Source organism: Gigantopelta aegis, chromosome 14 (genome assembly GCF_016097555.1).
Source record: "Gigantopelta aegis isolate Gae_Host chromosome 14, Gae_host_genome, whole genome shotgun sequence".
Taxonomy (NCBI): Eukaryota; Metazoa; Mollusca; class Gastropoda; order Neomphalida; family Peltospiridae; genus Gigantopelta; species Gigantopelta aegis.
Window position 1 is genome coordinate 20,848,409 of NC_054712.1, and position 23,182 is coordinate 20,871,590.

General features: G+C 37.8%; 1 protein-coding gene and 1 long non-coding RNA gene across 4 annotated transcripts in view; one reads left to right on the plus strand and one right to left on the minus strand.

Annotated features, from left to right (window-relative positions):
- Nucleotides 1–2,174: 2,174 nt before the first annotated feature.
- On the plus strand, nt 2,175–11,170 carry LOC121388221. The gene is made up of 3 exons (XR_005959953.1): nt 2,175–2,607; nt 3,411–3,590; nt 11,053–11,170. It is a non-coding gene; the product is annotated as an uncharacterized LOC121388221 (long non-coding RNA).
- LOC121388220 (WD repeat-containing protein 97-like) overlaps nt 8,906–23,182 on the minus strand; it is a 63,976-nt gene continuing 49,699 nt past the window's right edge. For 2 of the 3 annotated variants that reach the window (XM_041519488.1, XM_041519486.1), the window contains 6 exons: nt 22,168–22,317; nt 20,991–21,168; nt 17,147–17,192; nt 14,297–14,498; nt 12,748–12,824; nt 8,906–11,290 (listed from right to left, as the gene is read on the minus strand). In XM_041519488.1, coding sequence (XP_041375422.1) covers nt 11,049–11,290; nt 12,748–12,824; nt 14,297–14,498; nt 17,147–17,192; nt 20,991–21,168; nt 22,168–22,317 — 895 coding nt within the window. In that variant the 3' untranslated portion in view covers nt 8,906–11,048. The remainder of the gene's footprint in view (nt 11,291–12,747; nt 12,825–14,296; nt 14,499–17,146; nt 17,193–20,990; nt 21,169–22,167; nt 22,318–23,182) is intronic. The other variant, XM_041519487.1, reaches the window with a different exon arrangement.

Sequence of the window (23,182 nt, forward strand, 5' to 3'; positions counted from 1 at the left end):
CTCTCTCTCTCTCTCTCTCTCTCTCTCTCTCTCTGTGTGTGTGTATCTCTCTCTATCTGTCTCTCTGTCTCTCTCTATATATATATCTCTCTCTGTCTCTGTCTCTTCTCTCTCTCTCTCTCTCTCTCTCTCTCTCTCTCTCTCTCTCTCTCTCTCAGTAACTAACTGCTAGCCCACTGTTCCCGATAGACAGTCTAGATAGCTGAGGTGTGTGCGAATGACAACATACATACATACATACATACATACATACATACAGAGCGTATCGTGGTTAGTCTTGCAATTTGCGGGCGAATCGGTGCCACAGGTTCGAGTCCCAACAACGGCATGGGACAATTTGTGAGGCCAGAAAGGATTTAATTATCCCCTGCGCCAGTGCGTTAATATCTATGTATGTAATAGTCAACCTCGACATACATACAATATATAGATATTCATACATCAATACATACTAGCCAGTGCCAGGTCTGCTCACTGTTTCATGCACGTAAGCGGGATCGACCGCGTAGATTGTAGGCCCCATGCATATGGTTGAGTTAAAGAGCTTCCTTTTTATGGAAGCTTCGATAGCTCAGAGCGTATCGTGGTTAGTCTTGCAATTTTCGGGCGAATCGGTGCCACAGGTTCGAGTCCCAACAACGGCATGGGACAATTTGTGAGGCCAGAAAGGATTTAATTATCCCCTGCGCCAGTGCGTTAATATCTATGTATGTAATAGTCAACCTCGACATACATACAATATATAGATATTCATACATCAATACATACATACATGTATATATCTGTTTGGCAGTACTGTTGAATTTGTATATTGATGTTGATCAGCAATTTTTTTGCATTTACCATAGTGTGACGCCCAATAGCCGATATATTTTTCGTGCTGGGGTGTCGTTAAACATTCATTCATTCATTCATTCTGTTTGGCAGTAGGCCTAAATCTAATATGAATAAACGTTGTTATCCAGATTCGGGCATTTTCGTTTAATTCGGACAAAAAGCAGCCCTGTACACATATGCACACACAAAAGAGTGCATGTCATCACATCTGTACTTTATTCCAGTAGCTCTGTCCGGGGCTAGTTGTCATTTAATAAAGTAGTCTGGAGTGGCAGTCCTCTTTGTGGCGGTGCAAGAATGATGAAATCTCCAGTAAAGTATCTCCTCGGGAGTGACTGTTCTGTGGACGAGGCACTAGATAGATTACTGGAATAAACCACTATTTTGCCAAATATCCATTGGACTATACTGTACAAATATACGGCCCTGATCATGCATTACGGCTTTGTCGTTCACATTGTTTCTTACGTTATCTATTGGTGATACTAGTTTCACTTTGATACATAGGTTACTTTTAAAATGGTTCATAATACAAAACAAAATGTCCCCAATGTTATGACAATTGATACGCTATTAAACTGTCCACTGCGATTACTGAAACGCTGGTCCATTAGACCATTTCTTCTCTTATAACTCGTCGTCTTTACCGGGATCACGAAGAAAGAAATCAACACATTTTATTTACGGTTATATGGCGTCGGAATTTTTCGGGATCAAATGCACATCCTTACTTCTTGGGTTATTCACCCAACATTTTGAGATGATTTAACGATGGTCGTGTGGATAAAATCAGGGTGAAAGAACTTCAAAATGCATTTTGAAAATGCTGAGAGGTGGGGATGAGAAATAAGGAAGTGCAATTTATCCTAGATAAACAAAACCACTAGACCTATAGACTGTGGTAAAAGAAGTTAGTGGGCCAATCGTCCATCGTTTTCAGTACGTGCAGAAGGTATTAGGTAGCTTCTCAATGATATAGCTTCTTTTTTTTTTTTACATTAAGTAAAGAATCATGCGCAATTTTAAAAGTAAGTAGAGTGAAAATTGTACCATTAATAGACAAATATTTAATGTTGAATATTTTTTACTCTATTCAACTTTAAATAGTGATATATGTATATGCATATGTATGTGTGTATATATGTATATTAATTAGTCCGGGAATAACCCCAAAGGACTACTAGTGTGGATCGATTTTGTAGCTTCATGTACTTCTGAACAAGGCCACGACACTGACGTCTTCCTCCCCGCCCCCCCCCCCCCCCCCCACTCGTTCTCTATCTCTCTCTCCCTTCCTTCCTCTCTCTCTCTCTCTTTTCTGTGTGTGTGTGTCTGTCTCTTTTCTCTCTGTGTCTGCTGTCTCTGTCTCTCTCTCTGTCTCTCTCTCTCTCTCTAAGTAACTAACTACTAGCCCATTGTTCCCGAATGACAACGTGCTTTAACCTTAAATGGATACAAGCACAAAAATAACTAAACATTAATTAATATGTTCCACTACGACTACCACGGCCATCATCACCCATTCTTTTTACAAAATCCTACATCCGCTCATGTATACTATATCACCTTCCACCAATTATTAAACGTGATGACCAACTTACTTGCTTTGATTTTCCTTGAGAAGGTTTTCTTGTAGAACATGCCCTTCACTTCAGAGCATTTCCTGGAATCGCGTAACTCGTTGACGAAATACCCCCAACTGGGTCCTCTCGAACTGGGATTTTCTCTGACGTCGTAGTCGTTGTCAAAGTCATATTCGAAATTGTGGCGGTAAGTGTATGTCGATGAAGTCAGGCTCAGAGACAACAGAAATGAACATATCGATCCAACAAAGGAAATATCCATTGTTTAGTATGGTGACTGTTTTCTTTTTTTTTCTCTTTTTTTTTTAATAACGCTAACACCAAACTCAAAATTTAAGTTGATGGCCTTTTAGAATATCATTCAGATTTGAATGTATTTAAATGTATCAATGAAGTTGATATTTCCTATTTACTGTCTCTTTTATGTCAGTGGCACGTCACTTATAAATACGTAACAGCGAAAACAAGCTGGAACTGTTTAATTAGCAGCGAAAACACTCCACACACAAATTAAATGTGGCTGTTTCAAGCTGCGAGAGAAAAAGAACGGAATGGGACTTGGAAACGTCCACAAGGTGCACTTAAAAGAACTGTTTCCTTGTGAATAAAACGAGATTTGTTAACCAGTCGGAAAATAGAATTAACTTTCAAACGTAATGTTTTGTTTGTTCTTTTTGGCCGGCGCGAGCAGTTCTTTCAAATTACGCATTACAATAGCGAAAGATCGGGGGTCTTTTTACATTTAAAATGGAGTGTGTGGGTACATCGTCTGACACATCGCCTAATTTACTCGCAACAAATACTTGTAACAAAATAAATAGTGATTAAACCTACCTGAGCACTTCTTTAAAGCTTCCGTGGAGCCCTTGCCTTTGAATACTTGTTTTCCATCATCGTACTGTGTTTCCTACCTTGCTCATTTTAACATGACCCCGAGTGCAAATACGTATTTTTTTGCTTTTGTCATGCCAGTTCAATTTTCCTAAACAGGACAGCGTTGGCATTTGTGCCAATTACGGAGAGAGCGACAAAGGTGCTTGAAGCGGGCTCTTGAAGATTTCCTCCAGATTTAAGTCCTTGATATTTAAAAAGTGTAATCGCCTGGCCGTCTACTACGTAGATTAGTAATTCCAGTAATACCCGAAGATGTTCGGTGTTAAGTACAAGAATGTAAGTATAAGGAAGTATGTATAAGTTTCAATTCTTATTTATAATTTAATGATGATGATATGATGGTGGTTGTGATGATGATGATGATGACGATGATGATGGTGGTGGTGGTGGTGGTGATGATGATGATAATGATGGTTGTGGTGATGATGATAATGATGGTTGTGGTGATGATGATGATGGTGGTGGTGGTGATGATGATGATGATGACGGTGGTGGTGGTGATGATGGTGGTGGTGGTGATGATGATAATGATGGTTGTGGTGATGATGATGATGGTGGTGGTGGTGATGATGATGATGATGACGATGATGATGGTGGTGGTGGTGGTGGTGATGATGATGATAATGATGGTTGTGGTGATGATGATAATGATGGTTGTGGTGATGATGATGATGGTGGTGGTGGTGATGATGATGATGATGACGGTGGTGGTGGTGATGATGGTGGTGGTGGTGATGATGATAATGATGGTTGTGGTGGTGATGATGATGATGATTATTATTATTGTTATGAAACAACAACAACAATATTATTATCATTATTATTGTGAAACTTAATAATAATAATAATTATTATTATTATTATTGTATCAACGTGTTATTGTTGTTATGATGCTGACCATGATGAAGATGATAATGGTGATGATGATGATGATTATTATTATTATTATTATTATTATTAGGCATATTAATACTTTGAACAATTCACAAATTAAGGTAGGTCTCTGTATTAGATAAGTGATTCTTATTCTTACAGTTCCGTCCCAACGAGTGCTCCACGACTGATATATCAAAGGACGTCGCTGGCATCCAATAACCGAGTATAAACAAATAAATGTGCTTTATTGGTGTCGTTACATTAAATAATGTTATACTTCTTGTTATTCTTCCTGCACACTCATCCATGTAATCATATATTTATTTTTCATTTTTTATTTCAACTTATTTTCGTGCTTATATCCAATTAAGGTTCAAGCACGCTGTCCTGGGAACGCACCTCAGCTATCTGGGCTGTCTGTCCAGGACAGTAGGTCAGTTGTAAATGGTTAGTGAGAGAGAAGAGGTTGTAGTGGCCGTACAGCTACCCAATGAGCTCTGGGTGGGAGCCGGTATCGGGCTGTGAACCCTGTGCCTACCAGCCTTATGTTCGATGGCTTAACGACGATGCCATCTTTAAAGATAAATAAGCCTCGATAAATGATTGTGTAGACAAATTCTGTTATGATGGTTAATTCGTTCACTTTTTCCCCCTCAATACATACCAACCACAGTATAAGGTTAAATAATTGAAACCAATATGTTCAAACATAGGTCTACCCGGTTTCCCAAAAATATGAACATTTATTTCATAAAAAATGAATGTGGCGTGCACGATCATATGCATGGCCTGTCATCATATGGATGACAGTATTTAGAGCATAAACAGTTGCCTACAGATCTTCTAAACCACTACCACCCATTACATATCCAATTGACCCCATATACAACATGGGTAAGTGAAATCTCCAAAGTCTTAACAACAATCTTATTGAGCTCTGGGAAAGACGATATCACAATTTCGATTGCTTTGGTGTACAAGGATTGGTCAAATGTGATAGGACAAATACCGAGTGAATGCTTTCCGGACAACTTTTGTGCAAAACACAAAGCAGAATAGATAGTTTCAGGTTGAGATGAGTCCTGATTAATGAATGGCAAGATCTGAATCTTTGTTTTCTCATGATAATCTCCCGTCACAGCACATTGCATGAAGCCGCTCCATAATCGACATTGTGAAACAGGGATGCCAAGTGAGAAACTTGCTAACCAGATACTATCCAAGCCTTTGGACACTTTCAGGGGAGGTGGGTTTGGTTTGGGAGGTTCAAGAGGCCCAATCATGATGGACTTCAATCCTGGGGCAGTGGGCTTTTTGTACACTTTGATTTGTACTTTTCTAAGTTCACCTGTTTGGACAATAGTCATGACTTTTTGAGTTGACCGAGGAATGACAGACTGGTCTACTTTCTCACCTGTAGGAGTAACACATGCATTACCACCAAGAACGTGCCAAGTGCCATGACCTGTATGGGTTCTAACATTGAAGTCAGCATTGTCAGATATAAAATTTACAAGATCACCCTCAAATATCATACAACTGCTCGTCTGTAAGAAATGCATCATACAGACGCTGAAACTCTGTAATCAGCTATAAATGACAAGCTACTCAATATATCAACCAGTTCTCTCGAGTCATACAAGTTGGGGTCTATCTTCTTCATTTATAGTATTAGGAAACAAAGTGTAAATGGCATTTAGCTAATGCATTCATATTTCCATATTTGTTCTTATATGGGTTGGCGGCCATTTTGTTTATTGAAAATCAAATGGGAAAATACTAACCAACTCATCAGAAGGTATTCCTATAATGCTAAAAGGGTAAATTATTGTTGCCCATCAAATAAATAATAGCGAAATTAGTAACATATTTAGTCCACTGGTCAAATAATGTTATAAAAAAAGAACAAGAAAATTGATACGCAAGGTCAAAATTCACTTGCACGGTCATAATTCACACATGCTAAACAAAAACAGACATTTTGTGTTTTGCCCTACCTCCATTTATCAAGATTTTGTTTGTAAAACGCCTCTTCAATGTTATGCATTGTGAATTATGTATTATTTATAGTAAAGTAAAGAAATGCCCGTTTTCTCAGCCGATTATTAGCTTAATGGTAGCCATCTTGTATTATTTCAGATGGAATTGAAACATATTTGTACCCAGTGGATTAAAAAAACCTCGAAACATGGATTTACACATTAAAATCATTCTTCTGAAGCCTGTGGTTAAGCAGTTATGGTCCTTTTGGAGTTTTCCCACTTATCGCTGATGGTAATGGTGGCCATCTTAAAATTTTTTAAAATGCCACAGGGTAGAATTTGCAGAACTTTATGATGTTGGTACAGGTACGACTTTCTGGAGCTTTACTGAAAAATTCAGCTTTCTACTAATTTTGTCCAGGTTATTTGCTAATGCTCCTAGCCTATTAATATCAGAAGCATCTTCGGGGTGGGAGGATTGCCTCTCTTTCATAATAAACTGTTATCTTTCGCCACTACCCGCTTACCTCTAAACTGCCATCACGTTTCATGCCTCACACGCCAATAGTGTTGTTGTTTGTTTTGTTTGTTGTTGTTGTTGTTGGGGGTGTATTTGTTTTTAGGGCTGGATGGTATGTTGCTTGTTTTGTTTGTTTTTTGGTTCGTTTTATTTATTCTTTTTTGGGGGGGGAGTAGGTGAGGCGTATTTTTATTGTTGTTCCAGTGAGGTGGTTTGGTGGGGAGGATTGTTTGTTTTTAAAAAAAATAGGGGGTTGGGGTTGTTTGGGAGGTTGGCTGTTTTGGGTGGTTGGGAGAGAGGGGGGGGGGTTGGGTTTTCTTTAGGGGGGAGGGTATTTTTCATTGTTGTTCCAGTGTTATTTGTTCGTTTGTTTTTCTTTTTTGAAGAGTCGTAACTGCAATTAAGATCATAAAAAAAAGGTGTGTTCAATTCTGATACCAGAATAAAAGAAAGAAAAATTAATTCCTGTTTAACGACACATCACCAGGTTTTATACTACGCATGGTTTCATTTGTGCTACCATTTTTTTCCAACTATACTGTGTTGATTTGTCTGTTGTTTTAGATACTGGATGATCTCTCATAACTCAGTATAGTCACTGGCTCATTACAATTTTATCATTTATACTGATTTTATGTATATTCTACATTTGTATTGTCAATAAATAAACTGTCTATCAAAACAATGCATAGTCTTGTTTGTCTGGCTGCCCATCTATCGATCTATCTGGCTGGCTGCCTTTCTCTCTGTCTGCCTATCTATGTATGTCTGGCTGGCTGCCAGCCTGTCTGTCTATCTGTATCTGTCTGGCTATCTATCTAGAAATATGTCTGCCAGTCTATCTGTGTCTGTCTGCCTGCCAATGTCTGTCCACCCACCTGTCGCCCTGCCTATCTGTCGGTCTGCCTGCCTATGTCTATCTAGCTTGCTGTCTATCGGTCTCCCAACCTATCTATCTGTCTGCCAGCCTATCTGTGTCTGTCCATCTATATGTCTGCCAGCCTATCTGTGTCTGTCCATCTATATGTCTGCTAGGCTATCTGTCTATCAGTCCGTCAGCCTATCTGTGTCTATCCGTCTGTCTGCCTGCCTATGCCTGTCCACCCATCTGTCTGCCTGCCTATCCATGTCTGTCTAGCAGTCTATCTGTTTGGCAACTTCCAAATGTTTGATATCCAACAAATGATGATTAATAAATCAATGTACTATTGGGTTGTCATTAAACAAAACATACTTTTACATCAATTTTTGTCATCCGCCTGTCTGTATCCGAGTGGCAAACCACTCCCCTAATGTATGATGGGTCATAGCTCCCTACAGCTCGTACATGTGGTTTGTGCTGCCCTGCATATGGTAGCAGTGTGGTTCCTCTCAAATATTATTCATGAATGATAGCATGGTGTCCGTGTAGTGCAAAGATTAATCTATTGAGTGTTCTATTGTCTAAACTAGGCAGCAAACCGTCCAATAAAAAAACAAAATGTACATTAACTACATGTATAACAACAAAAACACTTTCTTAAGGGTTTAAAATATTTAATCACTTTTATTAAAGGTGTCAAACTTTTGGCTCATAGATTTAATGGTACCAAAAATACAACAGGAATTTAATAAAAGTCAAATCAACATACATAAATTTCATTTCATTATAATAAAGCTTTGTATAAACAATGATATAAGAAGTATAGAAAACAATTTTCATAAATAAACAGTAAAATTTCAGCAGTTTGTGGTATTTTTACGGATGGGAGACTGTATTTTGTTAATACTTCGTAAACATCAAATATATCACAGTATTTATGGACGGTTGGACAGATTATATTAACCATACTTGGACATGCAAATTCCAACAACAACAACTCTCACAATAATTCCTGGCCCTCCTAAAAATATGCCCACACACCCCCCCCACACCCCCCCCACCCCCTCCCCAACAAAAAAAAACCCAACTACAACCTACAGAAAAATCAATTAGTTTTACCATAACTAAGGTCTCACTACACAGTTTATTTCCGGGTTAAAGTTAATTGATCATGGTCCACTATAGTTCCTAATTGTGACACAATTTATAGTTCACATAGTCACTTCTAGGAAATGGTTAATTATTAAAACAATATGTATGTTCAATGGTAAGCCTTCTGGCTGTATTTTGCCCATGTTATTTTGTAATATTGTGAATTGACCTTTTGGGACATGAGTGTATAGCACAAGAGACAGCCGGAGTGAATCAGTTAATGAACCACCTGTTCAGACCGGTACTACAGCCAGATGCGGTCATATAGCTAAAAGCTTACCCTTTCCTTCTCTTCTCTCTGTTTTTTTTTAATTTTATTTCCTTTTGACCCTCAGATTACAAGTTGGAAACTAATTGTATGAGGAAGCCTATATAGATTCATATTTGTAAATAGAAAATCTTAAACATCACATATAATATATATTTTTATAATTTGGTATGTCATAATATTTGTATATAACTTTTATGTGATACTGTAAGACAGTGATTAAAGGCTTCCCAACCTTGACATTGCCTATGATCTGGGGGTAATAATTTTTTTTTAATAATAATTTTAAAAAACCTGAGGCGAAAATGTTTCCAATTTTAGAGTTAAAATAAATACTTATACATGTACATGTATATTCGCAATGGTGTATGTTGTTAGTGCCAACGAGAACCCGTTCTATTGTCAATCTTCATTTGAAGTTGTGCAATTTAACATGGGTTTCAATGGCAGATGACATCTGTGTAGTGAGACCTAACATGAAATCATACATCTGACCTCAATTTCCATGAAATCGGTACAAGAATTACCACCCATTCCACCACCCCAAAAAAATATTTTTAAAAACCCCACCAAAAAATATCCTGTTTTACAGTTTAATTATATAAAATGGTAATAATATAGGTCCTATATAAATGTACGTACCGAAAATGTAAGATTATTCTTAAGGCCACAAATGTCAGTAACACGTAGTCCTATACCATGAACAATTCCAGAATCTGATTCCACAACAGGATCTAGATCGTGTTGTGGAATGGGATTCATGAATTTTTCATTACAAATTTAAGTTCGAAACAGTAAGTAGGGGTGGGAATTGGTGAACTGTAAAAAAGAGGAAATCTAGAGGGGTCCCGGAAATTCTTGAAAGCCTAGGTTAAAATCTGTGCCATCTGACACATTTTGGAGGAAAGGACGATTAAAATGCGATGAAATGCAATGTTCCATGAGAGGAAAACAGCTGATCCGAGGAGAATTCCCATCCCTTGTAAGTTACTTAAACTTGCTTGCACACTGTAATCCTTGGATCAACAGTTACTGTAAGCCACTAAACTTCAACAAAACAAACACATTTAAAAAATTAAGTTACTTAAAGAGGTAATAGTATAGGCCTTACAATGTAAATGACAAACAGCAATTGTTCCAGATCATTCTTAAGCCTTTAATATCAGATATAGCATAAGCGTCAGAGGATGTCAACAACTGAGGGGTTCCGTTATGTATTAATTTGCCTTTCAGTTGGGGGAGGGGGGGGAGGAGGCAATGCATTTTCTTCACAGTTGGGAGTTGCAATGCACCTCTCCCCCACTTCCAATTAATATATTTAAGCTTAGCTAAGATTGTATTCTGTAATAGGGATCCATGAATTATCAGCATCATGTTTTAAAACAGTAAGTTAATTAAAATGGTAATATATACGTTAATACTGACCCTACTCACAGCGATTGTAAGATCGATCATAAGCCACTAAAATCAATCACAACAATGATCACACTGAGGATTGGAGTCCAGCCACACTCACAAGATATTGATCACAAGAACTGTCCAGAATTAAATGTCTCGCCTTCCATAAACTTATTCATGGCACAGACAGTTACATCCATAGATCTCAATGGATATTAAAAAACATGACATTTGAAAAAAATACCAAATTCAGTTATAGTTATAGTTTAGTGAGAAACGGAGATAAATGCAAAACTTTAAGATTGATCTAAACACAAAAGTTGACATCACCGCCATAGCCACACCTCGATCTCGTCTTTCCACTTGATAAAGGCGAGAAGACAAAATCACAGGAAAACAACACACAAATACTGACCCACAGATGACTGACACAGACAACTGACCTAATATTGACAAAAAACACAACAGAAATTGACTTCACACATTTTGGCCATTATTTTACCATGTTTTAAAAATTGTTTTCGTAAATGCTAGCTGAATCATAAATCACAGCTCACCATGTCTAAAAAATAGTTTTCTTATTCAACTGAAATATATATATTTTTTAAATCACAGCCATTGATATTGAATTTTCTGACTGCACTGTCATTTTTTATTTATATTTTTTTAACTACACTCAGCTGCATGGCGGTAATATGACATGCGAATTTTCCGGGAAGAAAAACTTCTGTGACGATTTCAGCGTGATGAGGATGGACTCCTGGAAACGCCGGTCGTACTTGTCTATCTCGCTGGGAAATGGGTTCATGTACTGAGTCTTCATCGGCAGGTTGATGAAGCGCGTGATTTTAAAGATCTCGTCATCGTGCTTATTGGAACGCACACCAGGCACAGTGTAATCTGAAACAAATCGGTAATCTGAAATAAACCATTGAAAGGGTTAAAGGTTTGTCAAGTGTCGATAGGATAAACACATTTGCAACTTGTCCAGTGATGAAAGAAAACCTTAGTGTCTACTGCAGCCAAAGTCATTACGATAGATAATTATAGGATATTAAACGAGCTTTCATTTCCATCATATTTATGTCCCGAGTGAAATAATTTTCAACTGTCACGATCGAGCTTTAACAAGGGACAATGAAAATTATTTCACGAGAGACATAGACATGATTCGAAATGGTAGCAAGTTTAATATCCTATTTATTACCCATAATCGATCTTAATTTATATCACTCATCTCGTTTCGTTGATATTCCTGTAAGGTTGTGCGCCAATTGATGATGTCATCGTTTGACGTCAAAAATGTTAAGTCCCACTTGGCGTTCTAGTGGGACGTATCACTTTGATATGTACCAAGATATTTTCAACCATATGGGTAATAATTGTCTTTTCTTGATTTTATTTTGATAGATAAAATGTTACTGCCACTCTGCCAGTGCCCCATGACCGGCAAATCAAAGGCTGTGGTATGTACTGTCATGATGATGGGAAAGTGTGTATAAAAGATCCCTTGTTGCTTTACAGGTACAGTAGGTAGCAGCCTATACGACACTGGCACATTTCCTCTATCTCGATGTATGATCTTTCTGTCACTCAATATATGTCGAAATAGCCACGTTAGACACCAAATAGTGTTTGTGTCCAGTTTGGTAGTAGCTCAAATTCATTTTGCCTTTTAAAATACAGAGGATTTGTCACAAGTTTTATAATACAGAAAATATCAACCAAGTCTATGTTGATCGTTATTTGTCGAGGCTCTGCCGAAACCATATGCAAGTAAATAATGCTTGTGGTATTTCTACAGCATTCCGTATACTGCATTCTGTCATCCGCGTTTCACATGCTATATACAGCTAAGAGCAGCTTTAACAGATTATGGGTAAACACTGTGTAATACGTGTACCGGGATGTAATAACAGTATTCGTTACCTCGTGCATATTCTACAAAACTGCCAATTGGTCAATGTTACGTCACGTGTGATTCTGTTTGAGATCATAAAGCATTGCTCACAGTTTGTGGCTGACTTTTTTTTTTCTTTTCTTTTTGTTCATATCCCGATGAATGTAAAAGAAATAACAGACAATCTTTAAGTAAAGTATCAACCTTGCCCCGTGCTTATAAACCTTAAAGTCTAGATTTTAATAAAGTCCAGACTTTAACGTCATGGCAATGCCATCCAAATAGCATTACGTTAAAGTCTGGACTTTATTAAAGTCTAGACTTTAAGTTTTATAAGCACGGGCCCTTGTCTACTTAATCGATATTTGTCTTGGCAGAGCCTCGACAAATACCGATTAACATAGACTCGGTTGATATTTTCCATATTAAAAAACACTTGTGACGAATCCTCTATAATTATATGTTAGACACGTACCAGTGCTGAGGTTGGTTTCTCTCTCTGGTTTACAGTGACTTGTATGCATCTCTCCAAGACGAGTAAGCGCAGCTTTGCTGAAAAAAATTAAAAACCAAAACAATGTGAAATAAACAAGCATTCTGAGAGTACTGCTCAAGCAACACATGGCCCCGAACCAGGTCTGACAAATTTCATGGGCCATGACTGTCAAAAATGAGTAAATCCACATGAATGTCAAACTTGAACAACATGATAAATCTCAATATCCTGAAGCGCTGCAAAAATATAAGTCAGGAAAGCTGTATGTGTGACAGACAGACGGACAGAAAGAAAGACAGAAGTGTTTTATTTAATGCAGGGCTTCTAGATTATGGTAGCTCCACTCACATAAAAGAAAAGTAAATGTGGAAGTTACGTCTATTTTGTAAACATGAATAGCCTGCCCCAACCACAACCTCCCAATGTTAGTGTTTTTAAGCTCTGTCTCCCTTTTTAGGTGACATACATGTATCCGATTATTACTATTATTTAGTAAAATTGTATTAACTTAAAGTAAAATAGGATTAGTGAATTGTTAATAGTGGCTAGTAAATGTTTAAAATCACTGATCCCATGGCTAGTGAATTTTAAAAAAATTCTAGAAGCCCTGTTTAACGACACATTCAACACATTGTAATTATAGGTATACAGTGCCAGACATACGGTTAAGGACCACCTAGACAATTAGAGAGGAAGTCTGCTGCTGACACTGCATGGGAAACTCTTTTTCGACTGATTAGCAGAAAGTGGTCTTTTATATGCAGTAGCCAGAACAGGACAGGGCAGTACATACCATGGCCTTTTGTTACACCAGTTGTGTAGCTCTGGCCTAATAAGAAATAGCCCAATTGGTCTACCGATGGGTATCAGTCCTCTATATAACCCGACCATGCATCACACGAGTGCTTTACCACTGGGTTATGTTCCACACTAACAGATAAAGAGAGACAAAACCTATAGTTTCCTCCAGTCGGATACCTACATGTATAGTCCGTCCCACAGGGAATGCTTTTCTCCATACTATGAAATTTACTACTATCGTACGTCCTATCCTCCCGCAAAAAAAAATTTGGTACATAATTTCAGTTTGGTCTGATGTAAAAAGATATATAAAAGTGTTTTGGAAAAAACTAAAATATACTATTTTTGTGTGTAATTTAGAAAACAATCGATTCAGAAATAAATAACGTGTAGTAAATTCCATAGAATAAAAAAAAAGGTGTTCCCCGTGGGACAGACTATAGTTATGGATTTCTGAGTCAATTGTTTTCTAAGTTGCACACACAAATAGTAATTTTTTATTATTTCTAAAACACTTTTACTTTTCTTCTTATATCAAACCAAAATGAAATTATTTATTTTTGTAGGAGGATGGGACGGACGATAGGGGACTAATAATCTGAATCACAAATCTCTTCAAGGGACTATTTTGATTACAGTTTAACAACTTACAATGACAGAAACCTCGGGTCATTCTCTTTTCAATAGATAACCTGGCTCTATATATTTAACATTCATGTGAACTTACTGTGGAGGTTTTGGCAACACGAGGACTGTGTTTTTTGGAAGTTTCGCCTCCATCGAGGACTGTTCTTCTTTCTTCTCGGACGCTTTCCGTCGTTTGAGCATCTCGACGTCCCTCTCGACCATCATCTCACAGAAGTAGTTGATAGCATCCATGTAGGTGAGTCCGTCCATCACCGAGGCGTCCGTCAGGTTATCAACAGTCACTGGAAAAACACAAACAGTTTGTTTTTAAAGGTTGCTTTTGTTTAATGACACCACTAGAGCACATTGATTAATCAATCATTGTGCTATTGGATGTCAGACATTTGGTAATTTTGACATATACATGTAGTCTTAGAGAGGAAACCCGCTACATTTTTTCATTAGTAGCAAGGGATCCATCCCACACAGGATAACACATACCACGGCCCTTGATATACCAGTCGTGGTGCACTGGCTGGAATGAGAAATAGCCCAACGGGCCCACTGACGGGGATCAATCCCAAACCGACCGTACATCGAGCGAGCACTTTACCACTAGGTTATGCCCCACCCCCCTCTTGGAAAAAAACAAAAACAAGTCATAACTCAAATCCATTACTATAAAGAGACAGACCCTAGGTCTTCAGACATTAATTACTTATCTTTTTTTTCTTTAGAATATCCATTTCCATACAGCCTGAGTGTTTATGGTCATTCTGGTGTTTATTTAAGGATGGTTTGTTATTTCTTTTACATTCATTGGGGTATGAATACAAAAAATCATCTGCAAACTGTGTGAATCAGTGAAACCGTTCTCACTTAAGTTTGCAGATTTTTTTTTTTTCATACCTATATCAACGTACAATGTAAAAGAAATAACAGACAACACTTATATTTAAATTTAAATCATACTTGCTAATAATAACATTAAAACTTCATACTTTGTTTTGAATTACTTTTGGTCCATAAACAATAAAGCTCAAGAACACAACTCTTGCCCCTATAAAATGACATCATCAGATATGAATTGAACAAACTCCTGTTGCTACATGTACGTCTGGACCAATGGTATGACGTTATGTTGTAATGAATGAAACAGAAATTTAATTATAATGATATGAAATGCATTTTTTATAATTCTAAAAATGCATATACCTCTGAGAAGTAAAGGTTGTGGAGACGAGTCTAGTCTATTTTACAAGGTGTTTTCTCGTGGTAGCGTCACACTCTTGTTTGACACTACTGTAACTTTATCCAGATGTGTTACAGGTTTGTAAATTAACCAAACATAACATGTATATTTCCACATGCTCAAAGTAGGGTTTGTGACTACATGTATATATATAGCACTGATGAAATTGTAATGTTTGTCTTGTTACAATCCCCGTCGGTGAGTCCATTGGGCTATTTCTCTTTCCAGCCAGTGCACCACGACTGGTATATCAAAGGCTGTGGTATGTACTACCCTGTCTCTGGAATGGTGCATATCCCATGCTGCTAATCGAAAAGAGTAGACCATGAAGTGGAGACAGCGGGTTTCCTCACAATATCTGTGTGGTCCTTAACCACATGTCTGACGCCATAATATATAACGGTAAATAAAATGTGTTGAGTGTGTCGTTAAATAAAACATTTCCTTCCTTGTTACAATTGGTTATTATTGTGGTTATTCTCATACAAGACACTCATATCGTGTGGTGTTATAATTAGAGCTTAAAATAGGAAGTAAAATACGGCCTGGTAGGGTTTTTTTGGGGGGGGGGTTTTAAGAAAAAATATGCCTGCTGGAAGGAAGGAAATGTTTTACATGTATTTAACGATGCACTCAACACATTTTATTTACAGTTATATGGCGTCGGACATATGGTTAAGGACCACACAGATATTGAGAGGGGAAAACCTGTTGTCACCACTTCATGGGCTATTCTTTACAATTAGCAGCAAGGGATCTTTTATATGTACAGGATAGCACATACCACAGCCTATGATATACCAGTCGTGGTGCACTGGCTGGAGTGACAAATAGCCCAATGGACCCACTGACAGGGATCGATCTCATGCTGGAAATAAGACAGTACAGGGTGAAGCGAGGATTTGGGACAACATATGAAGTATTAGGATGTCTGAGATCTATTGTAGAACATTATGAAATTAAAATATAACAGAATACCACAAGCTAACAAGAGTACCGGTGAGGTACATGATACGCCCGTCAGGAGTTTGATAGAAAACCATACAATGTTCAGAATATAGACAAATTATTTTATTTATTTGTATCACAGTGATCTAGTAAATGAATGTGACACACCACCATCCCAAGTTGTTCCTACATGAGAGGTTTGATGGTCCTGCATGCACCTGTATGCAAGATATGGTCCGGACAAGAAAAAGTATGCACGAACGGACAGATGGACGGACAGACGGACAACGCCATACCATAATATGACCCATCATAGACAGGCATATAAAAAGCAGGATAGATAATCACACATACATTTGTCTACTGAAAAGTTGCCCACAATTTTTTTTGGGGGGGGGGGGGGGGGGGGGTTGTTTCAGTAGATGAAAAAATTTTTCATCTGTTAGGTCAGTACTAAATATGTCATCACAATTTGGTAAACATACCCAATGACAGTACATAGTTTAAAGAGTTTGCATATACGCCTCTCAAGTTTTAATCTTAAATTTGTAATAAAATGGACCTTTGTTTTCGTCTTTTAATTTTCTGTGAACATGAATAAAACACAAAATTACAGCAATAGTCAGAACAGTATGTAAAGCGATTTGCGTTGTTTCTATATATATACATGTATATATAATTTTTATATACAGCTAAAGCTCTCTATATATTTCTGGAACAATAAACTAGTTTAAAAAACAAAAAGTGTACCTGTCACACTACGTCCTGGAACATCTGCAACCGAGACCGATTTTTTCTGTAAAAACAAAAACAAGATATTTTAGATGCATTAGTGGTTTACCGAGGACACTGTAATCTGAGCACAGAGCATGTGATTGTAGAGACACATTTCATTTCAACTTATCTTCATGCTTATATCCAATTACGGTTCAAGCACGCTGTCCTGGGCACACACACCTCAGCTATCTGGGCTTTCTGTCTAGGACAGTGAGTTAGTCGTTAGTTGGTTAGTGGTTAGTGAGAGAGAAGAGGGTGTAGTGGCCTTACACCTATCTGTTGAGCCCTTAAGAACTTGCTCTGGGTGGGAGCCGGTAGTGGGCTGCGAACCCTGTACCTACCAGCCTGTAGTCTGATGGCTTAACCACTGCACCACCGAGGCCGGTACCTAGAGACACATGGCATTTCAAAGTTTGTTTGTTTTGCTTAACAACACTACTTGAGCACATTGATTAATTAATCATCGGCTATTGGATGTCAAATATTTGGTAAGTTTGGCTCATAGTCATCAAAGAAAACCTGCTACATTTTACCATTAGCAGCGAGATATCTTTTATATGCACTTTCCCACAGACAGAATAGCACATTGATTGATCTCCAGAACTACACCAAGTCATACAGGCCTTGAGACCAGGGCCCATATTTTCGAAGCTATCTTAGCCTACGAAATCGTGAAATCATCGTAAGCTATGACGTCACTATGGCGTGCGCTGTAGTGACGTCACAACCTACGACAGTTTTACGATTTCGTAGCGCTAAGATGGCTTCGAAAATAGGGCCCCAGGGCCTGTGCTTATAAAACTTTTAGAGTCCAGACTCAAACTCTAATCACGTTACACACATACAATTTGTATGGTGTTGTCATGACATTAGTGTCTCAGACTCTATTAGTCTCGAGTCTAGACTCTAAAAGTTTTATAAGCACCAGGGTCCCATTCCACGAAGCGATCTTAGCCCTAAGATCAACTTAACTGCATAGGGTAGCTATGCACTTAAGGTAATCTTAGGGCTAAGATCGCTTCGTGGAACGGGGCCCTGGCTAGAAATTCCAACATGATAGAAGACTGTATAGTACCGCATTGACTACCAACCATAAGAACACCGTCTTCTAACTTCATTATGGCAGTAATGAAAAGAAATTATTTTATTTACTTACATGATTGCACGAATGCTATAAAAGATATACATCAGTTTGTACTACAAATATACATGTTGCATATACTAGTATTCAGGGTATAATCAATGTTTTCATTACCAGACAGTGAGTATACAAGTTAAAAGTAGCTGGCTATGCTTAACATGTTTCTAAACAAGATGGTAAATACATTCTTAAACATCTTCCTAAGCACGTATTCTCAAAGTACTGCTAATAAGCAATACATATGTCCCTTACCAGGCCCAACTAATTTTTGTATCTCGTTCCATCAAAGCTGGCTCAAACATTCAACCGGCCTCGGTGGCGCAGTGGTTAAGCCATCGGACTACAGGCTGGTAGGTACAGGGTTCGCAGCCCGGTACCGGCTCCAACCCAGAGCGAGCTCTTAAGGGCTCAATGGGTAGGTGTAAGGCCACTACACCCTCTTCTCTCTCACTAACCACTAACAAACTAACAACTAACCCACTGTCCTGGACAGGCAGCCCAGATAGCTGATGTGTGTGCCCAGGGCAGCGTGCTTGAACCTTAATTGGATATAAGCACGAAAATAAGTTGAAATCAATCAATCAAACATTCATTCATCTTTCTCATCTATCATCCTCTGCCTATCATTCTCATTATCTTAATATAAAAAACTTTTCAATTTCTTCCACAATTTCAATCTGTTTCGACCATTTCTGTCAGTTTCCTCTGACTCTAGTCTTCTGAGCTGTCCACACCATTGCCTACCTGTCTCAACTTCCTCCATGGGTGCAGTCCCTGCACCCACCTGGCATCCTTGTTCTCTGCCACTAATAAAGCTGGTCTGACCCACGGCACTAACTAACGACCATCGTTAGTAGGAGTGCATAGTAGGTGGTTACAAGTGCCTCTTAACAATGCCAGAAGTAACTAATGAACACTCCCCGAAGTGGTCAGACAAAGCCCTCTTCTAAAAGCTGATGGAGAATGGCAGGTGTTTGGTACAGATAGCCACAAGAGACAAGCACCTGTCGTGGCTCGAGAGACAAGGACTAGGATATGGAGATGGACAGCGAAAGGAGTTGAATGATGGGAGGAGTTGCCAGATCGGGAAGAAATGAGATGGAATTCAAAGGAGAGAAAGGAAAGAGGGCAGTGGGATAAATAATAATAATAATAATAAACAAAATTGTATCTCCCAAGTTCAAGAACCAAAAATGAGTAAATTGCCATCCAAGTCAAACTATAAAGCTATGTATACACCAAATTTCAATTCAATATTCTAAATTCAATGGCCAATATGACTCTTTAAAAAAATCAGTAAATCTCCAAGAAAGTAAAACTTGATCTGTAAATCAACATGATAAAGCTACATGTATACACAATATTTCGGCTCAATATCTTGAAGCACTGCAGAAAAAACAACAAAAACAAAACAGAAAAATATACTGTATGTGGGGAGGGCCCCGTTTTACAAAGCAATCTTGGTGCTAAGATCACCTTAAGTCCAAATGGTAGCTATGCACTTACGGTAATCTTAGCCCTAAGATCGCTTTGTAAAACATGACCCTGATGGACAGATGGGCAGAGACAAAACGTATAGCTAGAAACAGAGCTAAACATGAACACATAACATTAGACAAATGATATAGTTAACACCATGGCATTTATCTTATCTTTTAACTTCGCCATGGCAACAGGTACCCCCAAACAACAACCCTGGGGATGCTATGGTTATATTATAAAATAAAGAGTAAAAGTAGGACACTTCAAGATGAACAGATTTTAAATAATTCACCAAACATTTTAAAACGCATATAACGACAAAAAGTATACATTAATTTTCTGCAATCATACATGATTATATATTCATTAAAAATAGTATTTCTGAAATAAATTTAAATGTGGCTTTACTACGTAAAGTCAAAGTCGATGTAAGCCTCGCAGACAGAATCAGTATTGAAATCTTAAAATTTTGAACAAGACCGGTAACTCTTCTTTATTGTTTTTATGTATTTTCTTCTTTGTCATGAGCAACACAATACACAATCTTACTTTGGCCTGCGGTAAATTGTGAATCTGACCTTTCACCTTTAGGATAACGATCCTATTAGTAAAACGTATTTGAAGTACATATATATTTGTAATAACCAATGAAAACACATTTGAATAATTACCATTGTCCTTGAATACATGTCTGTTGTTTGTACACCTGGGTTAGATAAGACTACTTTTGTAAACGGGGTGAAATACACAAGAATAATGCCAACCTCCGTAGTTCATGTCCGTGAAGCAAGTTTCATTTAAAATCTATTAAATAGGTAGTGGAAAGTAAATTCGACATTAGTAATTTATTAATATACAATCAATTATGCATCCAACAAAGTATAGCTTTTGTTGATACATTTGTAAGTGAATTTAGGATTTGTTTATAAATCATCTTCGTAAATTTTGGTCTCAAAATGTCCACCTTTACTCTTTATAATATATATAAGATAACCAAAACACCCCTGGCATTGTTGTTTGTAGGGGGTGAGGGGTAGGGGTGGAATACCTGTGGTCATGGCGTAACAACAAAAAGAAGAAATATAACATAACCATAACACCCATGGCATTGTTGTTTGTGGGGGATTGGTGGTGGGGGGTGGGATACCTGTGGTCATGGCGTCACGACAAAAAGAAGAAGAACAACAATCATACTCTTTTCAAACTTGACCGCCTCGTCCCCGACTTGTGTCCTGGTGACTTGTGTCCTGGCGACCCATGACCCGACCCATGTCCCTGGAGCTGGCCCCGAGAGATTCGACCGTGAAGACTTTTGCCGTTCTTCAGCTGGGTCATGGTGTCCTTCATGTGTAGCCTGTACGAGGTCATCCATCTGTAACACACAGATACATTCTAACATTTCATCTTCAGGGGACTACTACCGGATACATAGAGATTATTATACGAGCTTGTGTGTCGTACTGATTTTACCAAACGAGTGTCAGGATTTTTGTATTGTCCGAGCGAGTGCGAGGGTAATACATGAATCCTGACACAAGTTTCGTAAAATCAGTACAACTCACACGAAAGTGTAATAATTTCTTTATTATCCATATTATTATTGTTTTATTCTTTATGAATAACAAGACCCAACTCAAAATGTTTCAGCCACAACTAGAAGGAGACGACGAAATGACATCATATTTCAAATGCACAGTGTGGGCTAGGACTGGAGACGCAACGTCATGTTATGACGTCGCTTCCCAAAATTACATCATTACACTTGTTATTACACATGTGCTTCATATGATTATTATTAACGCGGTTATGTTGAACCATATGGATAAGAAATACCAGAGATAATTAATATTTAGTCACTGCATCCTTTTATAATTACAAGCTTCCCACTGTTATAGGATTTTCTCCATTCTAATTGGATGACATTTCCAAAAAAAAAAGTATATTTACCTTTCAATAAACCTCAGAAAGTTACGTCATTATGTAAAATGGATTGTCATTATGTAAAATGGAATGTCATTACAAAAAATGGGTCATATGGAAAGGATATTAGAAATTGAATTTTGTGTATTGTTAATTAAATAGAAGTGTTGTTTGTAATTATAAGAATCGTTTGATATTTGTTTGTGAATTTATCGATAATGTACGATTTTATCAAATTTATGACTGTTATACATCGAAAAGTTATTTAAAAAATTACCTAATTTTTTTTTAGATATATTTTTTAACTGATCTGTCTCTTGAAAAAAAATTACCTGCATTTTTCTGTTTGAAAACAATTTTGTTTTAACAGCTGACACGTGTCTTAGTTTAAAAAACTGAAGAGAAACAAAAGCAGTGGGGGGGGGGGGGGGGGGGGGCGAACCCACAGTACCTATTGAGCCACTGGTTGACCATGTGACGCAGCTCTGCCTTCCGGTCATCCCGCTCCAGACTCCAGATGTCCCACGAGTCAAGCTCTCTGATCAGCTTTTTGTACGGGTCGTGCAGGCCGCCCCGACTCAGGATGGCCAGCACTGTAGATCTGGTAATACACACAGAGAAAGTTTGTTCTATTTAACACGACTGGTATATCATAGGCTGTGGTATGCACTACCCTGTCTGTGGGATGGTGCATATAAAAGATCCCTTGCTGCTAATCGAAAAGATTAGCCCATGAAGTGGCGACAGCGGGTATCCTCTCTGAATATCTATGTGGTCCTTAATCATATGTCTGACGCCATATAACCGTAAATAAAATGTGTTGAGTGCGTCGTTAAATAAAACATTTCTTTCTTTCTTCTGTTTAAAAGGACATTCCTGAGTTTGCTGCATTGTAAGATGTTTCCGACTAATAAAATAGTTCTGCGATTAAACTTACATATTAAATACATTTTCTTGTTTACAATATCAGTGTCTGTATATTCAATGTGTTTCTGGTCATCTCAATATTTGTAAGAAGCCCAATAATTCGTACGTACGAAAAAATAATGTTTAGGAAATAAAATGAAATTTAACCTACTACAAATATTAGAACGATCCGAAACAAGTTTAATATACAGCCACTAATATTTTATGCAGAAAAATATATTTGATATGTGTACTTACAGTCGTTAAAAAGTCTCCGTTAGTTGATAACATCTTAAAAATTGCAGCAAACTCAGGAATGTCCGTTTAACGACACCACTAGAGCACGTGCATCAAGTGAGTGCTTTATCACTGGGCTACACCCCGGCCACACAGAGAAATAAACTTATGACTGGTTAATGTTTGCTTTGTTTAACAACACCACTAGAGCACACTGATTTATTCATCATCGGCTATTGGACGTTAAACATTTGGTAATTTTGACACATAGTCTTAGAGAGGAAACCCGAGGAAATGTTTTATTTTACGATGCACTCAACACA